The sequence below is a fragment of the Primulina eburnea genome, chromosome 7 (genome assembly GCF_022965805.1).
Source record: "Primulina eburnea isolate SZY01 chromosome 7, ASM2296580v1, whole genome shotgun sequence".
Lineage (NCBI taxonomy): Eukaryota > Viridiplantae > Streptophyta > Magnoliopsida > Lamiales > Gesneriaceae > Primulina > Primulina eburnea.
Genome location: NC_133107.1, coordinates 1,057,019 through 1,083,718, shown reverse-complemented (window position 1 = coordinate 1,083,718; position 26,700 = coordinate 1,057,019). Strand labels below are relative to the sequence as shown.

General features: G+C 34.3%; 4 protein-coding genes across 4 annotated transcripts; 1 reads left to right on the top strand and 3 right to left on the bottom strand.

The window, feature by feature from the left end:
• Positions 1-523: 523 nt before the first annotated feature.
• Positions 524-7,267, top strand: LOC140836375 (kinesin-like protein KIN-8B). Its single transcript, XM_073201850.1, has 16 exons — positions 524-1,318; positions 1,445-1,516; positions 1,580-1,696; positions 2,194-2,282; positions 2,771-2,915; positions 3,005-3,100; positions 3,311-3,402; positions 3,867-3,968; positions 4,059-4,205; positions 4,340-4,490; positions 4,856-4,918; positions 4,998-5,234; positions 5,449-5,553; positions 5,634-5,747; positions 6,069-6,650; positions 6,781-7,267. Exons 1-16 carry the CDS (start codon positions 1,271-1,273, stop codon positions 7,042-7,044), a joined length of 2,424 nt encoding a protein of 807 aa, XP_073057951.1. The 5' UTR covers positions 524-1,270; the 3' UTR covers positions 7,045-7,267.
• Positions 7,268-8,399: 1,132 nt separating this feature from the next.
• LOC140836377 (homeobox-leucine zipper protein HAT22-like) lies at positions 8,400-9,869 on the bottom strand. The gene is made up of 3 exons (XM_073201853.1): positions 9,325-9,869; positions 8,976-9,055; positions 8,400-8,853 (listed from the first exon to the last, which is right to left on the bottom strand). The coding sequence occupies exons 1-3, from the start codon at positions 9,790-9,792 to the stop codon at positions 8,547-8,549; spliced, it is 855 nt and encodes a 284-aa protein (XP_073057954.1). The 5' UTR covers positions 9,793-9,869; the 3' UTR covers positions 8,400-8,546.
• A 4,919-nt stretch (positions 9,870-14,788) lies between these two features.
• Positions 14,789-16,556, bottom strand: LOC140835940 (1-aminocyclopropane-1-carboxylate synthase 3-like). Its single transcript, XM_073201351.1, has 4 exons — positions 16,413-16,556; positions 16,120-16,251; positions 15,880-16,040; positions 14,789-15,790 (listed from the first exon to the last, which is right to left on the bottom strand). The coding sequence occupies exons 1-4, from the start codon at positions 16,554-16,556 to the stop codon at positions 14,836-14,838; spliced, it is 1,392 nt and encodes a 463-aa protein (XP_073057452.1). The 3' UTR covers positions 14,789-14,835.
• A 2,854-nt stretch (positions 16,557-19,410) lies between these two features.
• On the bottom strand, positions 19,411-23,215 carry LOC140836374 (AP2-like ethylene-responsive transcription factor ANT). The gene is made up of 8 exons (XM_073201849.1): positions 22,183-23,215; positions 21,433-22,087; positions 21,244-21,326; positions 20,943-21,031; positions 20,783-20,856; positions 20,623-20,673; positions 20,446-20,522; positions 19,411-20,205 (listed from the first exon to the last, which is right to left on the bottom strand). The coding sequence occupies exons 1-8, from the start codon at positions 22,466-22,468 to the stop codon at positions 19,613-19,615; spliced, it is 1,908 nt and encodes a 635-aa protein (XP_073057950.1). The 5' UTR covers positions 22,469-23,215; the 3' UTR covers positions 19,411-19,612.
• Positions 23,216-26,700: the final 3,485 nt, after the last annotated feature.

Below are 26,700 nucleotides of genomic sequence, written 5' to 3'. Positions count from 1 at the left end.
GCAACCTTTTTGTAATGTTAGCGTCGTTTCTTTGTACTATCATAATCTACTCATTTATTACCCCCCCCAACCAAAAATGTCGCACTCTCCTAACTCCCAACGACAATTAACCGTTAAATTTTTAAAACTCTGAATTTTTTTAGGATTTATCATGTCTCGATTTGTTTATTTGTTGCTTTTAAATAGTTGGGAAACACTGGAAAGTTAGTAATTTAGTCAAACATATCAAGTACAAAGTGCACCAATTTAATTTAACTACGGATCAACTCACGAATGAATTTTACAAAATCTTGCCAGCCAAAATCATTTTTCGTTTTTTTTTTCTTTCTAATTTTTAGGAACTACTCCAATGCACGAATAACGAGTGGCTAAATGTGAAGTTAATTATTGTATCCGTTTCAAATTAAATAACAAAAAAGGAAATGAAACGAGTTATTTTGAATTTACCAAGAATTTTGCTAAAATTCAAAATTATTACAGTTGATTTAATATGTCACTGTCCGGGGGACATAACTTTTCCCTTCCAATCATGCAACCAATTTTACAAAAGCATATCATTTTCAAATTCATTAAAGTCTCGGATCAACGGTCACGATCGTCCAACCGTTCCTGAACTCTGTTGAGTTCTCGATTACCCGCGTCATCGTAGGATGCTCTTTGATGCAAAGCGTTACCATTTGCCTGAAAAAATTGGGACAATTTTGATTTCTTCAATCTCTGATTATATTCTGCAGTGTCATTTCATTTGCATTGATATTTGATTCTTCATTAATTACTCGTGTTTCGTTTTTCTTTTCGAGATTTTTTTTTTGGGTTTTTCTCCGTCTTCCGAGAATCCAGCTGTTTCAGCTGACTTCATTTTTTTTTTTGTTTCATCGAGGCTTCGAAAACGATGTTTTGTCGATGTTATTGAGCTTGCGGGAGTCAATATGATTTTTTGAATTGTTGTTATGAATTTTAAGTCCCATTGTTTTATTTCGGTGAAATGTCTCAGGTTTGCTTAGAAATATAGGGTTTATACATTTTTTGGTTTCTATCTCTGAGATTCAATGATATCGGTTGAACTTTTTCCTGACATAAATGATGATTGATTCGAATATATATGTATTTTTTTTATTTTATGGTAAAAGGACTGGTTTTGTCAGATTAGATTTTCCTTTTCTGGGTGCCGATTTTTTGGGAAAATATTTTTGTTTGATTGATGAAGCTGTTTGAAGTTTAAAAGAAGCTCAATTATTTGGGAGAATTTTGACACGAATGTTGACCAAGAATGGCAAGCATTAGAGCTCCGGCTACCCAAAAAACCACAACTCTTACAGTGAGCGCAGCCTTTTCCTTCAAAATCCTGTTCAAAATTGTGCTATTTTTCATTTCTAATGTTGCGTTCTTGCTTATTATTCTTTGTTTTTCAAGTTTACATATTAGGTTTTTGTTTTGACTGTAGGTGGCTGTAAAATGTAGGCCATTAACTGAGAGAAAATGTGGTCGTGATATTGTCAGAGTACAAAATGATAAGGTTTGTTAAATTTCGATTCATAGCGAGAAGAACAAAATTGATGGGGGTAATGAAAAATTGCAGGAAGTGATTGTTTTGGATCCAGACCTTTCAAAGGACTACTTAGATCGTATACAAAATCGATCCAAGGAACGGAGATATGCTTTTGATTATGCCTTTGGTCCTAACTCCACCAACTTGGTAATCATTGTGCGCTTCTCTTATTGCAAAAATGTTTTTAAGTTATGGTTGTAATCCTCTGAGTTAAATAGGATGATTTAGATAATCTGAAGTGTTACGTCATATCATCTGATGATTTGGATTACCGATTATCTGAAGCGCTACTTACTTCATATCATTTGTTTGAGTGATGACTATGACTTTATGCATGATAGAGTCGATGTTTTATGCAAATGATATACTTGAGTAGTTCTCTTCTTTAGTGGATTTTTTAATCTCTTCCTTTTGTATTTTATCCCGTTAAGATATGCGGTCAGGAACTTCTCTGATTTGGTCGGGAACTTAGAGTTGAAGGATGAAGCTCGAGGCATAATACCATCAGGATAATTCATGCTTGAAATGTGAAATTATAACTGTTGCATCATGCATGGTTTCTTATGTTAAAATTAGTTTGACAAGTATCTTTTTGAAAATGTGCAAGAGTTATTGCAGATGCGATGTTTTCTTGCTTTCTTCAGGATGTCTACCAGAGAAGTATACATTCCACTATTTTTGGGGTTGTCCAAGGTCTCAATGCAACTGTATTTGCTTATGGTTCTACTGGGAGGTATATAAAAATTACCAATATCCATTCAGTTGCAGCATGGCCATCTAATTGTGATTCTATTTTGTCTTTGGTTCTATGATTTAATGTAAACAATTGTTCGATACAAATTTTTTTGGCTGAATGTTGCTAATATATCCGTGCTGAAAAAAGTTTATTTATACCTTCCAAGCTAAGTAAAAGTAAGTGGCATTTATTTTTTTTACTCTTGCTGCCTTACTGATGGGCCTGATGACCATGGAATGATAGTTAGTACTGCAATATCTATACATTTTTCTTGTTAACTTGTATCTCTCTTGACGTGTGTCAACCTGTAGTTATGTTAAGTCGCTGAGAAGCAGGTGTCAATGATTATTATACCTCAAAGACAGCACATTAAAATAGATTCTTCTGATTAGGCTTAGAAAAATGGTTGCTTGAATTTTGCCATACGTCATATAGGAAATTAATCCCATTGCATCCTTTAAGCTATTCTTTTTGAACTTATCTAGTGGCAAAACATATACCATGGTTGGAACTCAAGATGATCCTGGACTTATGGTTCTCAGTCTCAATACCATTTTTGATCTAATCGAGAAAGACAACACCTCTGACGATTTTGAAGTTACTTGTTCGTACCTTGAAGTATACAATGAGGTAGATCTATTTGCTTGTTTACTCGGTGAAAATTAAGGTTTTGACAATTGATTAGCTGTCTTTTCATATTTGACTTTTCTTTCCCACAGGTCATCTATGACTTGCTTGAAAAATCATCAGGTCACTTGGAACTGAGGGAGGATCCCGAAAAAGGAATAATTGTTGCTGGCCTTAGAAGTATTAAGGTCATTTATCCTGTTTCTGTAGAAATTTCCGAGTCTTTTAGTTGATTCATTGGAAATATTTATAGAACTTCATATGCATATGAATAAGGTTGATGGAAAGTTATCTGAGACATGGCTAATGTTTTTATTCTTAATAGGCAGCCATAAAATTTGTGGAGATGATCTATGATGAGCATAGTTGGTCCTTACTGTCGTTGCTGCATGTCACAGGTGAACTCAGCTGTTAAGATTCTTGAACTTTTGAATTTGGGGAATAGTAGACGTAAAACTGAAAGCACAGAGGTCAATGAAACTTCTTCTCGGTGCGTGTTTTCTACTTTTGTTTACTAGTTCTAATAGTTTTCTTTCCCTTGGTACCATGCTGCCTTAGATTTAAGAATGGTGACATCCTTTGAAAGCGAATAGCAGCAGCTGAAGACATTTCCCATTGCATTTAGTACTACCATACGTAAATCTGTTTTACATTTCAAACTTAGCAATACTTAGTACAATATTGCTTATTAAATAGATAATCGAGCAGTTGAATATAGGTGCTTAAAGGAAGCTGATGGGTTGATTAAGTAAATTAGCTGCACAGTGAATTATCCCAATATAATTTTCAAATCATGGAATGTGAACTAGAAGGGAAAGTAATGCATACCCAGATATCACTTCATACAAAGCACATGAAATGACTTAAAAGCGCACATAACCACACCCAACTGATGTTCTTGAGTTGACCTATCTTTTAGCATGGTATGGTGTATTTACAAATATTTCTTGACAGTTCCCATGCAGTTTTGGAAATAAACGTGACAAGAAAACAGCAAAAGAGATATCCCACTCAGTTTATCAGAGGAAGACTTGCACTGGTGGATCTTGCTGGCAGGTTTGCGTTTCTGTTTGGTATTTGTTCCAAAAAGTTTCAATATGCTTCTTTTAGAGGTATGGAGCACCAATGTGAAAAATCATAATGCAGTGAACGGGCATCTGAGACAAATAGCGGGGGACAAAAATTGAGAGATGGGGCCAATATAAATCGTTCGCTTCTTGCTTTGGCAAATTGCATTAATGCTTTGGGAAAACAACAGAAGAAGGGCCTAGCTTATGTTCCATACCGCAATAGGTCTCTTGCTCCCACCCCCTTCCACTCCACCATTTTTATCCATGTAGTATTTGGTGCAAGTGCGACATGTTTCCCATTCGTCATGTATGCTTTATTTGCTGATAAAACTTAGTAAATCTTATTTTTTTCCTCAGTAAGTTGACACGGATTCTTAAAGATGGTCTGAGTGGTAATTCTCAAACAATAATGATTGCCACTATCTCTCCTGCTGACCACCAGTATCACCATACTGTCAATACTTTGAAGTATGCTGGCCGTGCAAAGGAAATAAAAACACATATACAGGTGAGAGTGTAAAGATGAAAGAACTGGTGATCATGTAGGGCAATCGTGTCAAGTGTTGTCTGCATTTAACAATGCCTTTTTCTATACTTGTTTGGAGCTTGGCTACATGGAATCTCTTACACGTTTCAATTAATCTTGTGTCAGGTTCTTATCAATCACCCTTTTTCTCAAGGGTTTACTTTGATGATTTTATGTCTATATTTTGTACTTGTATGATGTCTGCTAAATTTTTATCTCCTTAGTCCTTTCAATTTAGTTTCTTGGAAGTGTGATATGCTTGTAACGTACTTTTGTTTATGTTCAACTTAATTTCATAAAGTTCATTTGGGACATTGTCATTGATATAGCGATAATATATTTGTCAGAAAAATATAGGCACGATCAATGCTCATGTATCAGACTACCAAAAGATGATTGACAACCTTCAGGTAGTTAATCTTTTTAAACAATCTACGCCTTTTGGGTCTGAAGTTCTGCCATACCATGAGAGATCATACTAATTTGCAGGGGGAGGTCATCCGTTTGAGAAAGGAGTTGGCTGAAAAAGAGATTCAACTTAATTCCAAGCCTACTGAAAGAGATATAGATGATGAAATATCTTGGTTGAATGCACTGAGCCAAGAAACTAGTGAAAACGTCCAGGACAGGATAAATTTGCAGAAGGCTCTAATCGAAATCGATGAAACCAACCTTCGCAATCGGAAAGAACTCCGACATCTTGATGATGCTATTGCGAAGCAGCAGGTTAGACAATGACTTTTCTTCCAGTTTTTTTGCTGAATATAAAAATGATTTGAGCATACAAACCGTTGTGAACATCTGGCTGTTTATTTGTTTCTCTGCTCCTTTGATCCTCTAAGGACCCATTTTATCCAGTTTTGTGTCATTTGTCTTTACTGAACGCTGAATTGATCTTTAATTGGAAATATTATTGGAGGACTATGTTTTATTATTTCAGGCTGTTGAAAATGAAGGGGCAGTTGTGCAGGCATTGCAATCGAGGCGTCAGGTGATTCTTGACAATATTCGTGACAACGACGAGCTTGGTGTCATTTATCAGAAGGTTGTGTACCCCTAAGTGTTGATTGTGTTCATATTTTGCCATACTTGCTTAAAACTTTTCACCTGGTCTGTATCATGCAGGAAGTTAAACTGAACGAGAAACGCCGGTGTCAACTACAAGATATGATAGATGAAGCCATTAAAAACAATGGCAACAAAACTTATTTGGGCATTCTCAGTCAATACCGACTTCTGGTAAACAAATATTTTATATATTTACTTCTGGCATTTATTTTTTATCAGAGATTTGTGATTTGATGGAGGCCAGATTTTTGGTGTCCTCCCTTCATGCAAGTTGGCAGAACTGGACAACTGGGCCGAGTTCCATCACTAGTGTTAGAGAACTGACTATTATATATTTATCAATTCTTTTTCGTAATACATTAAACTGTAAATAACTTTATGAAATTTTAGTCATCGTGAATATTTGACTTTGAGTTATGGTTCCTTTTTTCCTCTGTAGTCATATTTATCACTTATCGGCACGTCAATGTCTCTAGTATTGAAAATATGCAGGGAATTGCTAACACAGAACTTCAGTTTGAAATGGCAATGAGAGACCAAATTATCTCCAGCCAAAAGGAAGCCCAGAGACATCTATGGAATCTGCTTATGAGCTTAGGTCTTGATGAGAAGCAAATAGTAGAGCTTGGAGCAAAGCAAGGGATAATTGTTGAAGAAGGGACAAATATGAAACCGCTCGGGTTGTCAAACATGACTACGCCACTAGATTTGCAACGCAAAAATTACTCTCCTTTACATCACTCTCCATCCCGCAGTCAATGTGGTGCATTAACTTGTTTTTATCCTCAAACAAGTGAGCTCATCTCAAGATCACTTTCTAGAGACAATCAAAAGCTTCCTCCTGATTTTTGCCTAGAGGACCACCCAAGTTCATTTTGTTACATTTCTCGGGGTTTCTCCCCATCAGCCTATCAGCAATGGCACAGCGACCAGCCAATTTTAGGTTTTGGTGCCTTTGATCAACATTCTGATGGCTTAAACAATTTGTTTCCGCACATGAGAAGCTATATCTCTCCATATGATGAGTGTGGAGTGTCGACTTCATCTTTTGAGGTCAACTTTAGGCAGCAACAGGTAAAATGCAAGTACAACAAAATTATTGCACAAATGTCTCAATAAACTAAACAGATGGTTAATATTCTTGAACTTATTTCTCCATAGTAGTAGCCCTCATGACCTTTCTGAACTGTGTTATGGTTTACAGGATGAATGGGCAGTGGCTAATAAGCAGGAAGTAAACATGAATCATCATGTTGAAACAAGCAGTGCATGGGACCATCGCAGAAGCATGATCACACACTGTGGTGGTACAATGCAAGCTACATTTGGGCATCTTCCAACGAATCAAGTTGCTATCACAGCCAATTCCCCACTGGTTTTTCCTAAGCTTCCAACTCCTACTCAACAAAGTGTTTCACCTATGCTTCCTCCGCATGTTACTTCCAATTTTCATGAAAAGCGCTTTTAGTGCGAGTAATCTTTACTTTTAGACAGAAAGATTAGTTCACATCCATTCTTGTTTTGGACCTTTTGGTTCAATTTGATGTCCCTCCAAATATATATACTCCAGGTCGTGTTAGTTGCTGAAATAGTTGAGACCCCAAGTGACCAGCTCATCTCTAGGAATGGTAGAATCGTAGGCATTCAGGATTAATTACATTGGGTCAAAGTGAAAATATCCAGTTATGCCACTTCAGAGGAGAAATTTTCTCTACGCATATTTCCTGGTTAGTTGCATTGTCATGATTATTTAGCAAAGTCAATTAGTCCCATTTGCTGGTAAAAATCGTTTCAACGAGCTTTGTTTTCTTCTTGAAAAACCGATACATTTTGCTTGGATGTAATGGAAGCATTAATCGGTTTGATTAATTAAAAATCTACCATATTTAATTGGATCCTTTAAATTTCAATCAAACTGTTATCAAAATGCCCGGTAATAACACAAATAAATACATTAGTATGTTATGAAATCTCGAGTTTTAAGAATGGATGGCATAGTGATAATAATGCAATAACTGCTTCTGCGCTTCCTTTGGAATGGCTTCAGCTACCGCGAGTCACAGTGCAGTTCACGATACGAATGTTGTCCGAAGTTCAAACGTTAAGCTTAAAACTTGTTTAGTATTGTGAAAAACAGATGTTATTGATTGATATCGCCTCGATTCTATTGCGAAAATCATGGGCTACATATGCTTATGAACTGCAAGTGCGAAGTTTGAGAACAAGAAACTAGTTAGTCTCAGGCAAGACGCATCCCTTGTAATAGTGATGGTTATGCATTTGACGTTCTCAGCAGGAAAGTTGATGGGTAACAAACCCAAAAGTTGCCACTGCACTTGGTCATTTCAGAAAACAAAAACGTGCTTTTGATTTTGATGCAGAATCCTTCTCTCACCCATAAACAACTATGCCACTCCACACCAGAGTAATGGCTTTGTAAATCAAAATTCTTAGCTCGGCATCCAATATAGTGATAAATTACTACAATAGTGAGTCCAATGTTGATTATATAATTAATATTTTTATTATGACCAATTTCTTGTATATATTATAATCAAACAATTTGTTCATGTGGTTTGGATTGCCGTATTTAAAATTAATAACTAGCTAGATTTTCGTATGACGCGATGAAGCATGCTTCGCTAATCAACTTCAATTTCTACCTCTTCATTCAAGAGCCACCACATTCTGGAAACAAAATAATCACTTAGCTTCAATACATATTATATTATGCTTATTTGTTTCCCACCTATTTAGCATATATGTATTAAAAAAAGATTAAGGAAGAAACTAAAAGGGATAAAAAAGAAATTATTTTCTCTAAAGTACCTAAATTTTCATATATTTTTTTACAAGCCCTTGACCAATCAAAAAAGAGTGTCGGAGGGGAGATAGTGGGTCCACATTCATATACGCTACAAAAATAGATAAAAATTTATTTATTTATATCCCAAAACGGAGGCTGAATAACTAACAAGCCGCCGATGGACTATTGAAGTGATTATAGAAATGTGGCTTCGTAGCCACCGTCAACGAGCCCTTATCCACGGTGGCTGAGACGGCGGCGGCGGAGGGTGACGAGGAGGCGCCGACCGTCTCACAGGACGGACACATAGTCAGGGTGGCAGCGGGAAGCTGCATGTAGAGTGGCCGTGCCGCCAATTTTAGCGCCTTCAACTCCTGCAGCTCTTTCTGCAGCCTCTGGTTCTCATCTGTAAGAGTTTCGCAGCATTTCTTCAAAAATTCGCAGTCCGCTTCTGTTTGTTTGAGCTTAGTCCTGTGCACAGATGGAAGCAATATATATATATATATATTATTTATCAAGGTTTTGCGTTATGATTTTGTGAAGAAACTTGAGTTTCCCTAAAAGAGGATGGATTATTGTAATTTCATTCCAACCTGGCTCTTCTATTCTGGAACCAAACTTCAACCTGCCGTGGCCTAAGCTTCAACTCCCTCGCCAAATCTTGCTTTTGTTTCTGATGAAATAATGGAAAAAAAATATATCAGTTTATAATTATTCTATATAGACGAAAATCAACCTGCAAATTATATATGTATCGACCATATATTACGCAGGTACAGCACCGTATCAGATCTATCAAATCCCTCAATCCAAAACAAATTTCAAATATAGGTGTGATAATATTTTTTAGAACACAAGAAGTCGATTATTACTTTTTTTTATTATCAAATTCTAGGTGTCTCGGCCGGTATGTAAATATGGAAAAGAATAAAATTAAATTACATGATTGAGAGTGCTGTGGATCTTGAAGCTTTCCTCCAAAAGAGCAGATTGAACTTTAGTAAGCCTGAGTTTCTTCCTACCATTGGGTCCATCATCATCCTCTTCTCCAGTTCTAGAGGAAACCCTTTCGATTTCTCCCTCTTCACTGCTGCCAAATTCTCTCTCCCTCTTCACACTAACGTTCGAGAAAGAATAAGCGGCACTGTCTTGTCTGTACAAACGTCCACAGGACAAGTGACGATCACTGAAAACCACCTTAATCTTATTATCAGAATCCACCCTTTTTCCAGCGTCATGAATCTGATAAGTTTCGTCAGAAAGACTCAGATTCAGTGAAGGATCATAAAACTCATCAAGCTTTTGAGCTGGAGATGCCTTTTTGGACTTGTTTTGCAGGGTTAATGGTGATGAAATCAAACCCAACCCTAAAACCAACCCCGCCGTGTTGTCTAAATCATCAAAACCCATTTATGGTGAAATTGGGTGGAAAGATTGGAGCTTTTTGGCGTGGGAGAGAGAGGAGAAGGGGTGTTGTTTTGTGTGTGTGTGTGTTTGGGGATCAAGCAGGGTGTTTGACGGTATATATATATATATATATATATATATATATATATATATATATATATATATATATAACAATTCATTTGAGTACGTCGGGGAACGAACATCACCAATTCAATCATTCCCTTTCCCCCTAAACACACACAGTACTCTTTCACCACTCTAGCTAGCTAGCTACCTCTCTGGTTCCATTTAAAATCCCATATTTTTAGCGGAATTATATTATCTCACGATTGCTGAAATTGATTAAATAATGTTTTTTTTTTTTATCTCAGATACATTTTTATGGATAAATTAGTTAGTTTAATAATGATTTGAAGCGCAAATACTAGTCTTGTACAGTATGATCATGATATAAGGTCAAAGAAACAATGAGTCGATAAGCACTATGAATTTTTTTTAAAAATAGTCATGTATAATATTTATTTATATATTTATTATATATGCAAACTTTTACGATCTGTCCTATGTGGGTGTGATCCAAATCAACTCAGGAAAAATAATATAATGTTGAAAGATGCATGATATGAATCACAAATAAGTTTTAATGTTTGACAATTAATCAATACTATAATTTAGCAGACCACATTACCTGTCTCTTACTCTATGCTTGGTTTAATTAGCACGAAATGGGTTTCATGTTACTTTCTTTACTAAACAAATACCTTTCCTCTTCTTTTTTTTCTACTTAAAATAATTTCAAGGATGGATCAGAGTATATGTATTTTGCCCACTTCACAGTGCTGGCCCGTACCATATACTTATCTATATATGTCGAATTGTGCTGGTAAGAGATATATAACCGGAGAGACGTATTCATTTCTGGATGTCACCTCATCACTTTGTCGCTGTCACATTAGCACTCTCTTGGAAAATGAAAAAATGCTGATTAGTGTATCAAGACTGTGAATTGACTAATGACACAACAAAAAATAAAAATAGTACAAGTTACATGACAAAAAATATAATTATGGAATAAATACTGATCATAGGCATCCAAAACCCCCTTCCATATTCTTTACATGAAAGTCTCTTGTGTTCAGCTCCAATACCAATTATATACCGAGTCGAGCATGCAAGTTTCCACTAGAATATCGTGAGAAATAGTAATGGTAATGGTAAATAATTACAAGTACAAATATCATAATCATAAATTCTATTATTGCATGCATTCTTCCATCGAGTACCGAATCATTAATTGAAAGACGAAGGTTGCGCACCATACGCAAGCTAAGGGGTTTACATATAGTAGGTATTTATTTCTATTTTATTTTCTCTTTGACTTCGGATTGAGTCTTGAAGTTTTAGCTGGAAAGAAGACAAGATCAGGAACTTATAAAAATCTTAGAAGTAACTTGCATTTTTTCTTACCGGACCGAGCTCCCTTCTACTACCAGAAAAGAGAAGTTTACCACCGTCTACGCCTGCATATTCCACTCACCGTATCATCTTTGATTCTATTCCAAGATGAGGGTCTGAAGGAGACGCCTAAAGTATTTCGATATTTTATGGTCCTACTGTCCTCAAAAAGAGTGAGATCATTAATAACTCTTTATAACTAACTCTAAAGGAGTGGAACCAAATGTCAATCAATGTGCTTGCAGAGTGGGGAACTATAAGCATGATAGCTCTTGAAGTCTAAGGAGTTGGTTTATTTTTGGACATACTTCATTTGCTTTTCTTATTCAGACACATTTGACATGGTCCTATAATTTTGTTTAGAGATGTTTTTGCTTGTAGTTGAATAAGGCCAGTCAATCCCAATACACCGGCAACTCTGATCATATGAAATGGGTTCAGTGTCCAATTACATCGAATAGGCTGATTGGTGATGCAATATGGTAAATATAACACGGCCGGGGTAAGAAATATGGGAAAAGTAGGCCAAACACACCATAATATTGTAGTTGTGTGGGGATTATAATGGTGATGGAATATGATTCATGTATATGCACGATCAATCGAGATCTTTGGTAAAGTAGAAAGTCGAGTTGACAGGGAGTGTTTGGTTTCGGCCCAGAAACACATGATCCTGCACTGTCGGCTGCGGTTTGTGCTTGTCTTAAATTTCACATGAACGATTAAATAATATATCTCTTGTAAAAATAAATGAATTCAATATTTTTTAGCAGATAACTGAAGTTTTACAATAGAGCCTTTTTATATATATTTACTGTTTTAATTCAACGTTTATATGCTCTAAAAATATGTAATCTTTCCAACTTGTACAACAAAAAAAAAATACTGAAAGGATAATGAAAGACATCATGTTTTTGGACGTTCCATAGGCAAAAACAATAAAATACAAAAACAAGTACTACTGCTTTATCAGTACCAAATTTGTTTCTGTGTGCACAAAAGTCTTAAACTCTAATCTGATCATTGGACCATTTTTACTTTTATTATTATTATTATTATGAAAGATTATAAATTAATGATTGATATACAAAATCCATTTTGTAATAGCCAAAAGAAATCCATGGTTTATTCGTGTGTGAATTACAAATAACCATTTAATCAATTATGAAAAGGGTAAGAAACGTGTCGTGTGAAAAGAACTTTTTTATTTTGATCAAACGTAAAGAAGACATGAATACAAAGAAACATGTAAACAAATAATTCCCCACAAATTATTTGGTATGATGTGAATTGGATCCCAATTTGAGGATATTGTTATATTATTTTTTTAAAATAATAATAATATTTTGGCATAATAAATCGAGTAAATCTCTTGTGCAACTTTTTCACATATTTATACAGATTTATATATGTGAGATGTGTCGAAACTAACTATATCTACAATGAAAAATAACATTAATATTTTTTATACAAATCAGCATATATTATGCAATATTTTTTAAAATATAATTAACAAAAAACACGATATTTTTACAGTAAAAAATTATTTTATACAAAAAAAAATTTCATAAGTCGAACTAGAGATTTGTTGTTTGGTCATAAATCAATAAAAGTATCATCCCAAAAAGTTTCGATTCTCAATGAGAACATAAATATTAAATTATAAACTCAAGAAAAAAAAACGTTTCAAAATATTTGCTTAATGAGTGATATATCTCGTACGTTTATAAGATGCTTTTTATGGTGAGACATTCCATAAAAAAATGTGTAGATTAAGTTGGTAATGATGATGGAGGTGGGCAGGTGCATGGATTGGGGGATAAGGTTTTTGGTAGCGTCCTTTGATAGCAGTGACAAGTGACAGAGTTAAAAATATGGTTCTGTTTGAGCTAGAATTTTAAATTTTAAAGTCTTTTAATATTTAAAATATATCTAATCAAGTTATTATCATATTATTTTAAAATTATACAAAATTTACATATAATTTTTTAAAAAAAAATTGGGTCACCCGAAACTTTATATATGTGCCTCCGCCTCTGCTTGATGGTCTAGCTTTGTCTCTGGCTCCAGCCACCCATTTCACTCGCGACAAATATGTTCATATTATTCTAGTAAAAATAAGAATTATTATTATTCACAGATGAAATATTATATAGAATCTTACCGTATAGTCAGGGGTAACGAAAATCTATAATAATTCAAATTCATTCTTTCCCTTTTATAATAAATTTCATATAATTTATTTCAAATTATCGTTTTTTATTTTGCTTCAATATGACTTTTAACGTCTCATCACTCATGTATGCATGCATGTACTTTGAAGTAATTAAATTATTAATATTAAATTTAAAATTTTATAAAAGGAAAATATTTTTAAAAATATAAAGAATTAGCATGATTCATAATTTTCCATAATTGCTTTGTTAATTAGGTTCATCACGAGTATTAATTAATTAATTGTCTTTTCGAACACTATAATCAACTTGTGTTAATGGATTCCAATTTATTCCTCAGGCATATATCCAACACAGTCAATGCACGGATAAATAAATAATTGGGGATGATGAAAGTACGATTTGCACTGGTGTCACTAATTATTAATAAGAATAAATCTCCAAGATTAAAGACAAAAATACTTCTTTACGCATTAACAATATGTAGGGTAGGGTAGGGTAGGGTAGGGTAGGGTAGGGACTTTTCTTGTTTTATTAATTAATCAATTAGTTATTAGTATGTAAATTGCATTAGTTATTAGAACATGACATGAGGCTTTTGAAAAAGTATCATGGGCCCGTTTTTTATTGGGCCTTAGCAACACAGACAGCCCATGTAGGTTTTCCGTGCTTCGTGATATTTAAATGCTAAAGATATTTAGAAAATTTTAAATAAAACTTTCAATATTACTTGTGGACAGTTTAAAAAAAAAAAAAAAAAACTCGGAGAACAAAATAAAACAGTTGAATATTATAAATAAATTATTAAATTTCGATTCAACATTCGTTTGTTACTCTAATTTGACTAATCTGATTATAACTATCAAATCATTTTTTGTCTTTTTTTACCAACTTGATCGTGGTGAACCCAAAGAAATATTTTGATTGAAGATTTTTCACCAACTTCTCCAATATGTTACGGATGAAGCATTAAAAAAATTGGTATTGAACTTTGTTTCTCCTATTTTTAGGTCGTTTATTTAAAACCGTGGTTTAATTTTGTTTATCATATACTATAAATTAAGATTAATTTTTATAATAACCTTTTAGTTAAAATAATAAATGTGTAAATATACTTTGTTTCTCCTATTTTTAGGTCGTTATTTAAAATCATAGTTTAATTTTTTTTATAATACTAAATTAAGATTATATTTTATAATAACCTTTTAGTTAAAATAATGAAAGTGTAAATATAATTTCGTATAGAAATCTGAATGACTATATTTATATATTTAATGGAATTCTTAAACCTCAAGATTTAGATATCGAGAACAAAAACAATGCAATGAATCACTCAAAAAAATCAAAACTTTTCTAACTAATTAAATATGAATGGTGATCTCCAGCCGATCCATGGGTGTTCAAACCAGACTATCCATCATCGTTCACATCCGTGACTGTAAGATAGCCGAAAACCCCAATTGCCCACTGACTTTGTCCTCGAATTGTGATAAAAACCATTGCTACCTTTACCCAACGAAATGGTATCGACGAAGGTTTTTATACGTTGAATTGCGAGGTTTAGTGTCTCTTCCGACATGTTAGCGAAACAAATTCGAAACCAACCCGGCTCTACGCAATGGCATGAAGATCCCGGCGAGATATTCAACTGGATATCGCAGAGTATCTTTTTCCACAGCTCCATTTCTGCTTCAAAAGTTCGGGATCTCAACAGATGCCGCGCATCCACCCAACAAAATAAACCGGAATTACTCTCCAGGCATGAAATTCCAGCCATTTTCAGGCCTCTAACAAGCACCGCATGCCGGCTTTTCAGCCGTTTCTTATTCTCAACAACGTAATGCTTGGTAAATTTCTTGTCCGAAAGCATTTCGGACAGAAGAGACTGAGTTTGTGACGAAACCAACCCAAAACTTGACATTTTCGTTGCAGCAGACACGATAGTCGGGTCATTGGAGTATATGGCCCCGACTCTGAAACCCGGAAGTCCCAGATCTTTGGAAAGACTGTATACTACGTGAACACGATTCCGAATTCCTGTGTTCACGGAACTTTTTTTATCTAAAACCTCCATGATGCTGACGAATCTCGGAGAGTTGAAAACTGTGCCCGAGTAAATCTCGTCGCTTATTAGATGGATACCATTGATGCTTATGAAGTTCACAAGAAGATTGAGTTCATTCCATGTCAGGGTTTTTCCCAGAGGATTAGATGGATTCGTCACTAATATTCCTTTAACTTTGAGATTGCAGGTCTGGACGAGCTGAAAAGCCTCTTCTAGAGCAGGTGCAGTAATTTTGAATCCATTCGAGCTGGTACATTGTATCGGTACAATTTCTACTCCTGTTCGCCATTTAAGGTCTCTATCGAACCTGAATTAAAGTACTCACTCTTGAAACCAGATTTAGCGCCACAAAAAATATAAACAAGTATTTGACAAATTCTTTTCGAGAAGACTAACCCGGGATAGTATGGAGTCGGAAGAAGAAAAGCGTCACCGGGGTCTGCCAGGCAGAAAATGAGCGTTTCATTGGCGGAGGTGGCGCCGGCGGTGAGTACTAGCTTATTTGGATCAAAACTAACTTTGTTTCCTCTGATTTCTGACATGAATCGTACCAATGCCTGCTTAAAAGTAATTAAGTAAATAGATCTCACATTTATATGCGTGTGTGATTATTTTTCATTGCATGCTATCTTTTACATTCTTGAAAGCTGGAAGGCCATGATAATCTTGAAAGAGGGCAAGCTCCCTGAAAATGGATTCTCCATTTCTCTTGAACCTTGATGCATCAGGGTTTTCTGTTAACCATGTCTCGAGTAGATCAAAAGAAAGCTGCGGAGAATTAATTTGAACATGAACTTATTATAAGATGATCGTGTACATGAGTAGATCCATATATCAAATCAATTTATAATTTCATCCAATTAAGTGCTGTACGTATACAAAGAAAAACAGTTGAGAGATCCAAAAGAATCATAAGTACGTATATGTACCTGATTTTCTGCAAGACCCATCTGAATAATACCGTCGGGGTTGTTTATTTCATCGTAGGGATTCTTCTCATACTCCTGCAATCCCACAAAGTAGGAGGAATTTTGACCACCAGAATCGCACGTAGCTATGATCGAAATCGTCATTTTTTTTAATTCGATGGAGAGAGTCGATCCAATGGCTGACTTTACATAGTACTGTCCAGTCAAGACATTGGAACGTCATGTGTCACATGCATTTATATTTTTTTACCAAAGATTTACAATTCAAATAATTTTATCATAATACAATAATATACACAATTCCATGAAATATTATTAAGAAACACGCCATCTTTTATACAATTTTAACGTCAGACAAAGATTTACGTTGATTAAGTTTTAAACTAATGTATATTATAAGATTATCTTATAAATGTTATATAATATCATGTTAATATTAAAAACGTACGGGGAAATAACATATATGGTTTAACAAAATAATTCGACAATAATGAAAAGTGGAAACTAAGCGTATTTCAATAGAACACTTGGTGCTTATTCTGATTTAAATAACAAATAAGAGGAAAAATGAATGATTTACACATTTTTAATTTTATTATAAGTTATTGTAAGAATTTATATGTTGTGACGGTTTATTCTGAAAGTATAAGCTAAGGTAAGATGATTTGATAAAATAAGATGGAAGATCATGTTGATATGCTTCATATTTTAATATTTTTTATAATCGCGATTATAGAACATGATATTATGAAAATATTACAAATGCTTATTTCAAAAGTTATTTACTCGCATATTTTAATTTATGAACAATATTAATCGCATATTTTATATACATGACTCCATAACCTTGTATTCTCTAATTATTTTTGTCATCTTCAATGAATTATTAGTATATAAATTTCCTTATTATGGATTACATCAACAGAACATTACATCAACACAATATGTTTCTTATAAAAACTCCATGATTTTTTTTATAACAAAAAAATAATTGTAATTTTCTTTTGACATTGTTGAAATTGAGGAACGCGACCTAGCTACAATGTACATACAACAGTTATCTGGTTCATGGCTTCCCCGGCTACACTGGTCCATCTTATGTCGAGTGTCGGCCACTCTAGAAGTTGAAAGCTCCCATTAAAGTAGAATATAAATATTATGATTTTGGGTTGTGCATTCTTTAAATCTTGATACTGGAACTCGGCGAGTGCGACTTGTAATTTGAAATAATGGTTACGTGACCGACCTAGATCATCAATTAACTAGGAAAAAACTTGCTCGAATTTGAAAACTTTAAACTATTCTACCAAGAAACACACCTACTTTCTGGTAACCCTATTGGAATCCAGCAATCGCCATGGTAAATAGACAAGCATAAAGGTCCTGCGGCTTTCGAACACTACCGATTTCGGAAAAATCAAGAAAGACATAATTACTTTAGGATTATAAACCAATGAGTTCGGCCGCTGGAATTGGCCAATCTTTTTTAGTAAAAATAGTTAGAAAGAATTCTTACTACTAATTATTATATTTGGCTGAAAAAAATAGTATACGATATATGAAAGTAGCTAAATATCTGGTTAATATCCTTTTGGCATTTTTTGTATTAGAAATTCCCATATGTAAAAGTGAGAGACAACTCACGATAGCATGATTGTAGTCTTTGATTTGTAATTAAAGTTTTGGGGTTTTAGTAAACCTCTCACAAAATTATAAAAACTTAAATCTTCTACGTATGGAAATTCACATTTATCGTACTAAATATTTTATTTATTAAGAAAAAAATTTGTAACAAAGAGTCATGCCTGATAAATTCCATGATATATCCGAGCAAAATAATTAACATAAAAAAATTTAGAGTAATTTAACGAGACATAATCATTTAAAGAAAGTTGATTTAAATAATTTGTCGTTATGGACAGTCTCTTCTTTGATGTGTCTCTATTTATTTCACTAAACTTAATTAAGTAATTAAGGGCGTAAAGTCACGTAAGAAAACATGTCACACCAATTGTAATGACCTGAGCAAACAATATAGATCATAGATCGCGCGATCAGAACGAATAGATGTCTCCTCTCCAACAAATTAAAATTTTAAAGTTTTCTTTTAATCATACTATGCTGTAAATTATGCGTTTCGGTCGCTCTTTTAACATTGATGATTATTGCGCCCAATTATGTCAAAGACAATTTATATGATAAACATAGTAGGAGAAAGGCAATTAGGAATGTACATATCCTAACTCGCCACACATTAAAATAAATGCATCACTATGTGTATGGACCTTTGAGAAGCTTGTTCATGGTGACAACTGACATGATTTATCCATCCCTCGCTAAGAATACGAGGAGACACAAAAATAATGGACAATTTAGTCAATCCAATACTTGAGCAGACGTAGTTATCCTTTATTGTTCGAAATTTTTATATGCATCATATATAAAAATAAATAAATAAGATCGATTCAACGAATGTGATCATGTGTGTGTGTGTATATATATATATAGTTGACCAAGTTCAATTCATGTAAGCATGTTCGTCCATCGAAGATTATGGCACATCCGGAATGGTCTCAAGCAAGTGTACGCGATTAATTGATATAAACAAGTTTCAACCATGGTTCAACTGAAGGCCAAGAGGTTTTGTGGTCAAAGTTAATTAAACTTGCACAAGTTCTTGGGAACTTGACTCACCTTATATATTATTATTATTATTATTATTATTATTATTATTATTATTATTATTATTATTATTAACTAGAGTAATATATATACAACTCTTAATGCAACATTTGGGCCGATATAAAATGGAGGACTTGCTTGTCTAGCCTGGTTGATCAACTAGTAAAGAGTGACACTACTACATGTCAATAAAAGTTACAAGGCTTGCCCGTTATATTTATTATATATAAAAGTGCAAAACTGTTCAACGGGAAGTACAGTCGCTATTTCAGCAATAAAACGTTTAACAAGACTTAAAGTCGTTTAATCTCAAAAGGTTAAAGTAACGGAAAACAACATCATTCCTTAAAAACCCCAATAATTTCATTTAAAAGATACCCCACTAGTTTTCTTGAAAAACATAGAAATAAAAAGTTGATTTTCAGCCCACAAACATATCTGCCACAGAGTTTAAGCCATTTAACCTCTAAAAACAACAGTACAACGAAACTAAAACCAGTCGGACTTCCTAGATCACATTATGATGCATCAGTCCACGCAGTAAAATGTGGAACTTGTGGCCTCATCTGGGCAGCAGATTGATTCCAAGAACTCGAGTTAGAAATCACAGATTGGGCCGGGGAAAAAGTTGCTCCCGGTGGAGGCACCGGAAAATGCATGGGAAGACTGTTATTTTTATCAGGGCTGCCATCTCTTGAACTGCTCAAACTTGTAACCAAAGAAGAATTCCTGGAAAAATTGTTCACCATTTTCCCCGACTCATTTCCGAAAGGAGCTGAGAAGTTTGAAACCTTAAAATCTTCTATGGGTTTAGGATTAGAGGATGGATAAAGGGTCATTCTCCAATCCGATACATTGCTGCTGCTGCTGCTCTCTTTTGACACATGTGAGGCCATAATATTGTTTAGATTCGAAGGAATGTTAAGTGAGCTGTCGTTAATTGAATCATCAGCCAATTTGTTTCTCCTAGCCATTTCCCCGGAAAGAAGGGCGTTGCTTTCCATAATCCTTTCTACATCATACCTTGAGATGTCAAAATTTGTTACAGCATTTATGCCCCGAAATTTGATAGCTGCTACATCGTAAGCCTCCGCCGCTTCTTCTTGAGTGCCTGAAAATGTATGTAAACCTGTCAGTTTAAAAATGTACGGTAGGCATTCGTTTCCTGGTAAAATTTAACATACCCAAGACAGAGAAATTTCAACAAATTTGTTTTGGATTGAAAGATTTCAAATTTATGGTTTCAAATTTCTGGATTTTTTTTTTTTAGTTTTATAGAAACAATGATTTCAAGTCTATCCATCCGATTACGAAACTGTCGGATTCAAACTTTAGAATGCTGAAAACTTACTAAATGTTCCAAGATAAAGATCCTTGTTTCCTGCCACTCGGCCTATTCGAGCCTGCCACCGACCATGTTGATGATGTCTGCTACAAAACAAGGCAAGAACAGAGATTTCATACCGTAGCAACGCCAGATTATAAATTTTCAATCAGGAAAGGTTTGCATAGAAGCGGATTTTCAGACCTGGTCACCCCCCTGTATATTGAAGCTCCCCTTGAGAAGCCACTGCTTTTCCTGCAAACGATCACATAGCAGTGGTTTACAAATGCAGTAACAAAATATGGGGAGAACGAAAATCGTCAAGTTGACAGTCCGTGAGATCCCAACATGGACTAAAGACAACCTTCTCAAATGAGCAACATATTCTTGTCTGCTCATGTTCTTCATATCTTCAAGTTCTTGATGGTAATTTTCCAACTGCGTCAACTCAAGAAGTTCATTGTTCGCGTAACTTTGATCGCAGAAACAAAGAATAATTAATATAAAGTGAATGAAATCCATACCGGGAAATTGATATGAGTGGAAGGTCCCCAGTATTTAATTGCAGCCAAATCATACGACCTTGCTGCCTTTTCTTCCATATCATAACCTCCTATAAAAAAATGGAGGCAATAAATTAGTCGGCGACTAGAATGTAGCACTTTTGATAGTAAAAAGGGAAGATCATTTTACCTAAATAAACTGGAAAGGAGATTTCAAGTCATTCCAAATGTTCCAAGTTTCCGGAAGAAGTTGACACGCTTGAGTTAGTAAAACGAATGAGATAATGAACAGAAAACAGAAAATGTAGTTTATGTCGCAGACCTTGCCTCCCTTTTCTGCTTTGGCCTTCTTTCTTGCAACTGTTGTCCCACAAATGGGCTTCATATCTACCAGTCCACCTGTGCCTGATGCGCAAATATCCAACATTTTAATACATTACTAATTAAATAATAATAGGTTAATGACCAACAGAAAGATCAGAATGTGTTTAAAAAACGTTTAAAAATCAACCTTGTAACGCCTCTATACTGTGAGGTCCTCTGCCCAAATGTATCAATGGATTTCCTATGCACAATTTGCTTCTGTTCATCTTTTTCAGGTCCCCGTTTCTTGTTTTCAAATCCCATGCAATCTGCCATAGCCGGCGGAATATGCTGTGAGACAGTGACACAGCTAGACTGTGAACCAGGGCTCATTGATAAGCTCAGAGATTGCAAATCACCATACCCCATTGCACCAATCTGCCCAGATTCTCCGCCATTTTCTTCCACACTGAAGCCCATTTTCTGCTCTAATGCATGGCTATTTGTGTAGCTTCTTGGAACCCAGTTTTTCATTCCAGATAACTCATCATCACACATTGTTGGAAGCTGCAAATTTCCATCTGAAAGCCGAGTATTTTTAGGCTCATTTTCTGATCCCTCGTACATTTCTTGAGCCCGGAATGGGATGTAATCTGTGTACTCTTGAACTTGAATCTGGTGGTTCCTAGAGTTTTCTTGACTATGGCTTAGAAAATCTTGAATATTTTGAGTCTGACTTTGAGGATTGTGATTATAGTACATACTATCTAGACTAAGAACCATTCCTCCTCTGTTATAGTTATGGGTACCCATCGTTGTGCCACCAAAGAAATCTTCTAGTTTGGGAGTTGAAGCCACCACAACTTCAAGGTAAAAGTAAAAAAAATAAATTAGAGTACACAACAAGAAACAATAAAAAAATTGGTTTAAGCAATGAGCATTGTTCAAGCTAACTAACCTTGTGGTTGTGACCTGCTGATAGCTTCCATCAAGCACAATGAGCCATCAGATTTAAGTGGCATCACAGTTAAAGGAGAGTAAAACCCAGTATTCTCACCTTCAATCCCATAGAAAAACCCTGGATAACTACCGTAACCAGAGGGAAAACTCATTGGAAGTGCATTAGGAACATCATTAGAACCAGGCGGAGCATGATTATTATTGTCCGAGGAACCCTCCATGTTTCGAGAAGAAAGAGAGAAACCTAACCAGTTGTTACTAATTTCATCACCCATAGCCTTCATTTTCCTCCCTTCGAAAAACAAGAAAAGGGGAAGATTCTCACGAGTTTTTCCTTTTCCCTTGTTGCAAGAAAGCAAGTCAATGATTGAAACCAAGTAAACTAATCATATGAGAAGTGGGAAACTCTCCTCCACGGAAAATAAAAAAAAAAAAACCGAAAACCAAAGAAACTGGCTCGTTTTGTTTTGTAGCTACAGACTTAAGTAGGAATGAAATCTAAACAAAAATCTAGCCAAAGCGCATCCCTCTCTGCTGAATCACTGAATCTATGGTCTCTTTCTTTTGCTTTTTTATCCCTCTATCTCTCTCTCTCTGAAAAGTTTTCTAAAGAGACCAAAGCATGGCTCTTTAAACTTAAACAAAAAGAATGAGTTCCAGCAAGCAATGCTGGGTATCCTTCCTGCATTCCATTGGGATCCGAGCCTGTGAAAGACATCTTCTTTTGCTTTTTTCTCCGCTCCACACCTGCTTCCTCTCTTTTTTTTTTTCACGTATCTTTAATTGCATACAAATATGTAGTGTATTTGTGTGTGTATATTCTATTCTAAAATAATGTCCTTGCCTCACAGTGGATAGCGAGGACGAGTTATTCGGTCCAAAGCCTGCACCATTAGTTTACCGAGTTGAGTATCAGGTTCCGCAGGCAGAGATACAAGCTCCTCGTTACCAAGAAAAATCTCATGTCCCTCAAACAAGGGAGGCGGGCTTTTGTCACAAAGTATTTTTGAATTTATTCGTTATTGATGTGACGCAAAATTCAAATATTGTTGGACTCCTGGGGAAAAAAAGAAAAGAAAAAAACAAGAAGAAGCTTGGGAGTTGGGACAACCCATAAATTTTGCTTATTTATTATGGTATCTAAATTATAATTAAATAATTTATTCAAAATCTATTCTCGAAAATAATATAAACTAGTAAAAAATACACACACATTACATGTATTATCATTATATTTAATTTTATCAAATAATACTAAACAATTAACACGAAATGACTTCAATATAAAAGAGTTTTTCGATTTAAAATAGAAGTTTTGTTTAGATTTTTTTATGTGTAAAATATGAAATGACTTGATGAAATTTTTAATGGTGTAAGAAGAGTAATTATTAAATTAAATATTTTGATATCTTCTAAGATAATTATTTTAAAAATTTAACACTTAATATTACAATATAAATACACGTTATGAAATCTGAATAATCTTACTAAATATATAATTTGATTGATGGATATGTACAACAATAATTCTTGAAGTTAATAATAAATGGCTAACATTGATGTGATATGATAACACAATCAATTGGCATGTTATGCTGTGGAGTGAGTCCCACCAAGTATCAATCTATATATTACGAGAGAGTATTTCGTGTCACAGAAGATCTTGGACTAGATTTCTCCAGGCAGGAAACAAACAAATTCAAATACCTCATACAATTACTATTAATAATTATGTAAAAAATAATATAATACTCGAAAAGACGACGTCCACAAACCCGACTATTTCTCACAGGCTTAAATATTTTCAAACGCCAAAGATTATCAGAATACTTAAATACATTAATTTAAGAGTAAGACTTTTTGTATACATACATAGAGCATTGAGTCAAATGAAAGAAAATGTATATATAAATCACAAGACAAACACACTCACTTGTCACTTCGATTCACAAACATACAAAAACACTGCACCTATACATGCATGCTACTGCTACCAAATCGTTTACTGCGCGCTGGCACCCTACTTACATTACTAGACAACCCTAAACGATGCCGTCTGGAACTGCCTTTGGCAAAAGTCTTCTTACAACTACGTACAAAAGCGTGCGATGGGTCACGTGAATTCGATCACCAAAATTATAAATATCTTCTTTCTTTTTTTATTTTTTTAATCAAAAATATGTGGTGTTTTATTGAAGTTTTAAGACAAGACAGTGGGCATCGTACCCTTTTGTGAAGAGATTGAGCCAATGTTTGAATGGCACGCGATCCAAATGTGGTTATTTGGCAGTTCCTAAATCTTAATAACTTTGGCACATTTTGTTGTGCTATTACTTCATTGTCCTCCGCCCACGCCACTCTTTTTAAATACCCTGACTTATTTGCCGCAGGGACCGACCGTCGTACGTATAATTATTCATGTTTGAATTTCATATTGTACAAGTAATTTATGTAAGATTTAGATATGTTAATTTTTATCGGTGCAGAGTTGACAATGTAAGCACAGATCAGTGTGATATATATAAACATTAAACTGTACTTTTTTCACTTTTGGAAGCGCAAGTCTGCCCAGCTTTCAAAATTATTGTCGAATAAGTAGTACGGTAGTTCATGCATGCATTCATCTGATCTTCTATTATAATATATAAAACACAAATTCTACGAATATTAATATAGACAATTAAAATATATTTTTGTGATGGTCGGTCGATAGGTCATGATTTAATTAATCCACATATATTTAATGTAATTGAAAATTATTTGGTGTTTGGACAATAAATTATCCAAGATGTGTTCATTACACCTTGTGGGCTACGTAGAATAATACTGCAGGCAGGTCGAGCAAAATAATAATTGGCTATTTAATTATTTGACTTAACTGGACAAACATGACCTTGAGAAATTTCCATTATAGGCTGCATACTTTCCCCCACAGAATCACTTCAAATTTTATACTTCAAAAGCTGCTTAATTATTAATCAGTACTATTTTAAATCAAAATGTATCTGATTTTTGCCCATATCGGGTCCATCTGTTACTAAGTAAAGAGGGAAGCAATTTTTTTAAAAAATTTATTAAAAAATGTATATATTTGAATATGACAAATTCCTTAACTGTAGGTAGGTAGGTATGTTGCATAGGGGCTACTGAGAATATGTAGCATAGTAATTGAATGAATTAAACAAAGTAAAAAAAAGGGAAGTGGAAATCGAATGGTTGGACCAGAAAATCCAAGCAAGATCTAATATATATAAATGAAAAGAGAGAGGAGTAATAAAGTGGACAATGGAAAGCAACCTATCTCAAAAATGACCATAGAAGTCTGTAGTAACCTGCAGATTATAAGTCACCCATTTCCCTTTTACATCTTTTCCTTTTCTAGACAAAGAACGTTGTAAATCTTCTCACCTAAATAGTAAATACATCAGAACATATATTGTGTATCCATCTACCTACCTACTCAACTACAATAATTTTAAAATACATATTTTTTTTTATGATACGAGAATAGTCATTACATTTCTGTGTACATTACGTAAATAACATAGGTTATCTACGATCATTTATCAAATTTTTGATCACCTACTCCATCAATTTGGATACCTTCACAGAGCATATATCATTACATAATAACATTAAATTAAATTAGATAAAAATATAATAAACATTTTTATTTTTTTCCTTTGGGAGGAAAAAAGAAAGCATGAGAATTGAAAGCCATACATACCCCCCACCATTTGAAACTGTAGTGGCCAACTTTCAGGAAACTCTCTCTACCTCTCTCCTAAGCTCATACTCCTAAGCATGAGTGTCATGTCGTATTCACCGTAAGATTCTATCTCCACAGCCCCAACATTGATTAAATGAAAATCTTGTTATATGTATATTCCCCTAGACTGGAAATAAATGAAATATTATTCAGTACATCTCAATGGCATTATATTCCTGGAGTTCATGATTCTTGAAAATATTGTTGGTTATGTAATTTCAGCTGGCTTTTATTCATTATAATGTTCTAACTTAGGCAAAAAACTTGTGTGAGACGATCTCACGGGTCGTATTTTGTGAGACGAATATCTTATTTGGGTCATCAATGAAAAATATTACTTTTTATGCTAAGAATATTACTTTTTATTGTGAATATCGTTATGATTGACATGTATTACAAATAAAGATACGTGAGACCGTCTCACAAGATACCGACTCACTAACTTATGTGTCAGCTGATCAATATTTGTTTTGGTTTAAAACCTAAAGATCTCCTAGTTTATCTCTCAGATTTTTTTTAGAAAAATCTTTGCGTTGTTGATCTATTACATATCCTCGCATCACATTATGATGATTTGGACTTTAATAAATAAATTCATTGCATCTTAATTGTAAGCATGGACATCAAATTATTAATTTCGCGTTGAATACCTTTTATGTAAAAACCATATTAAAAATAAAAAATTTAGAGACTATTTCTTAAAAGATTTTTGATTAGAGATTTTCTAATATTTAAGCTGAATAATTT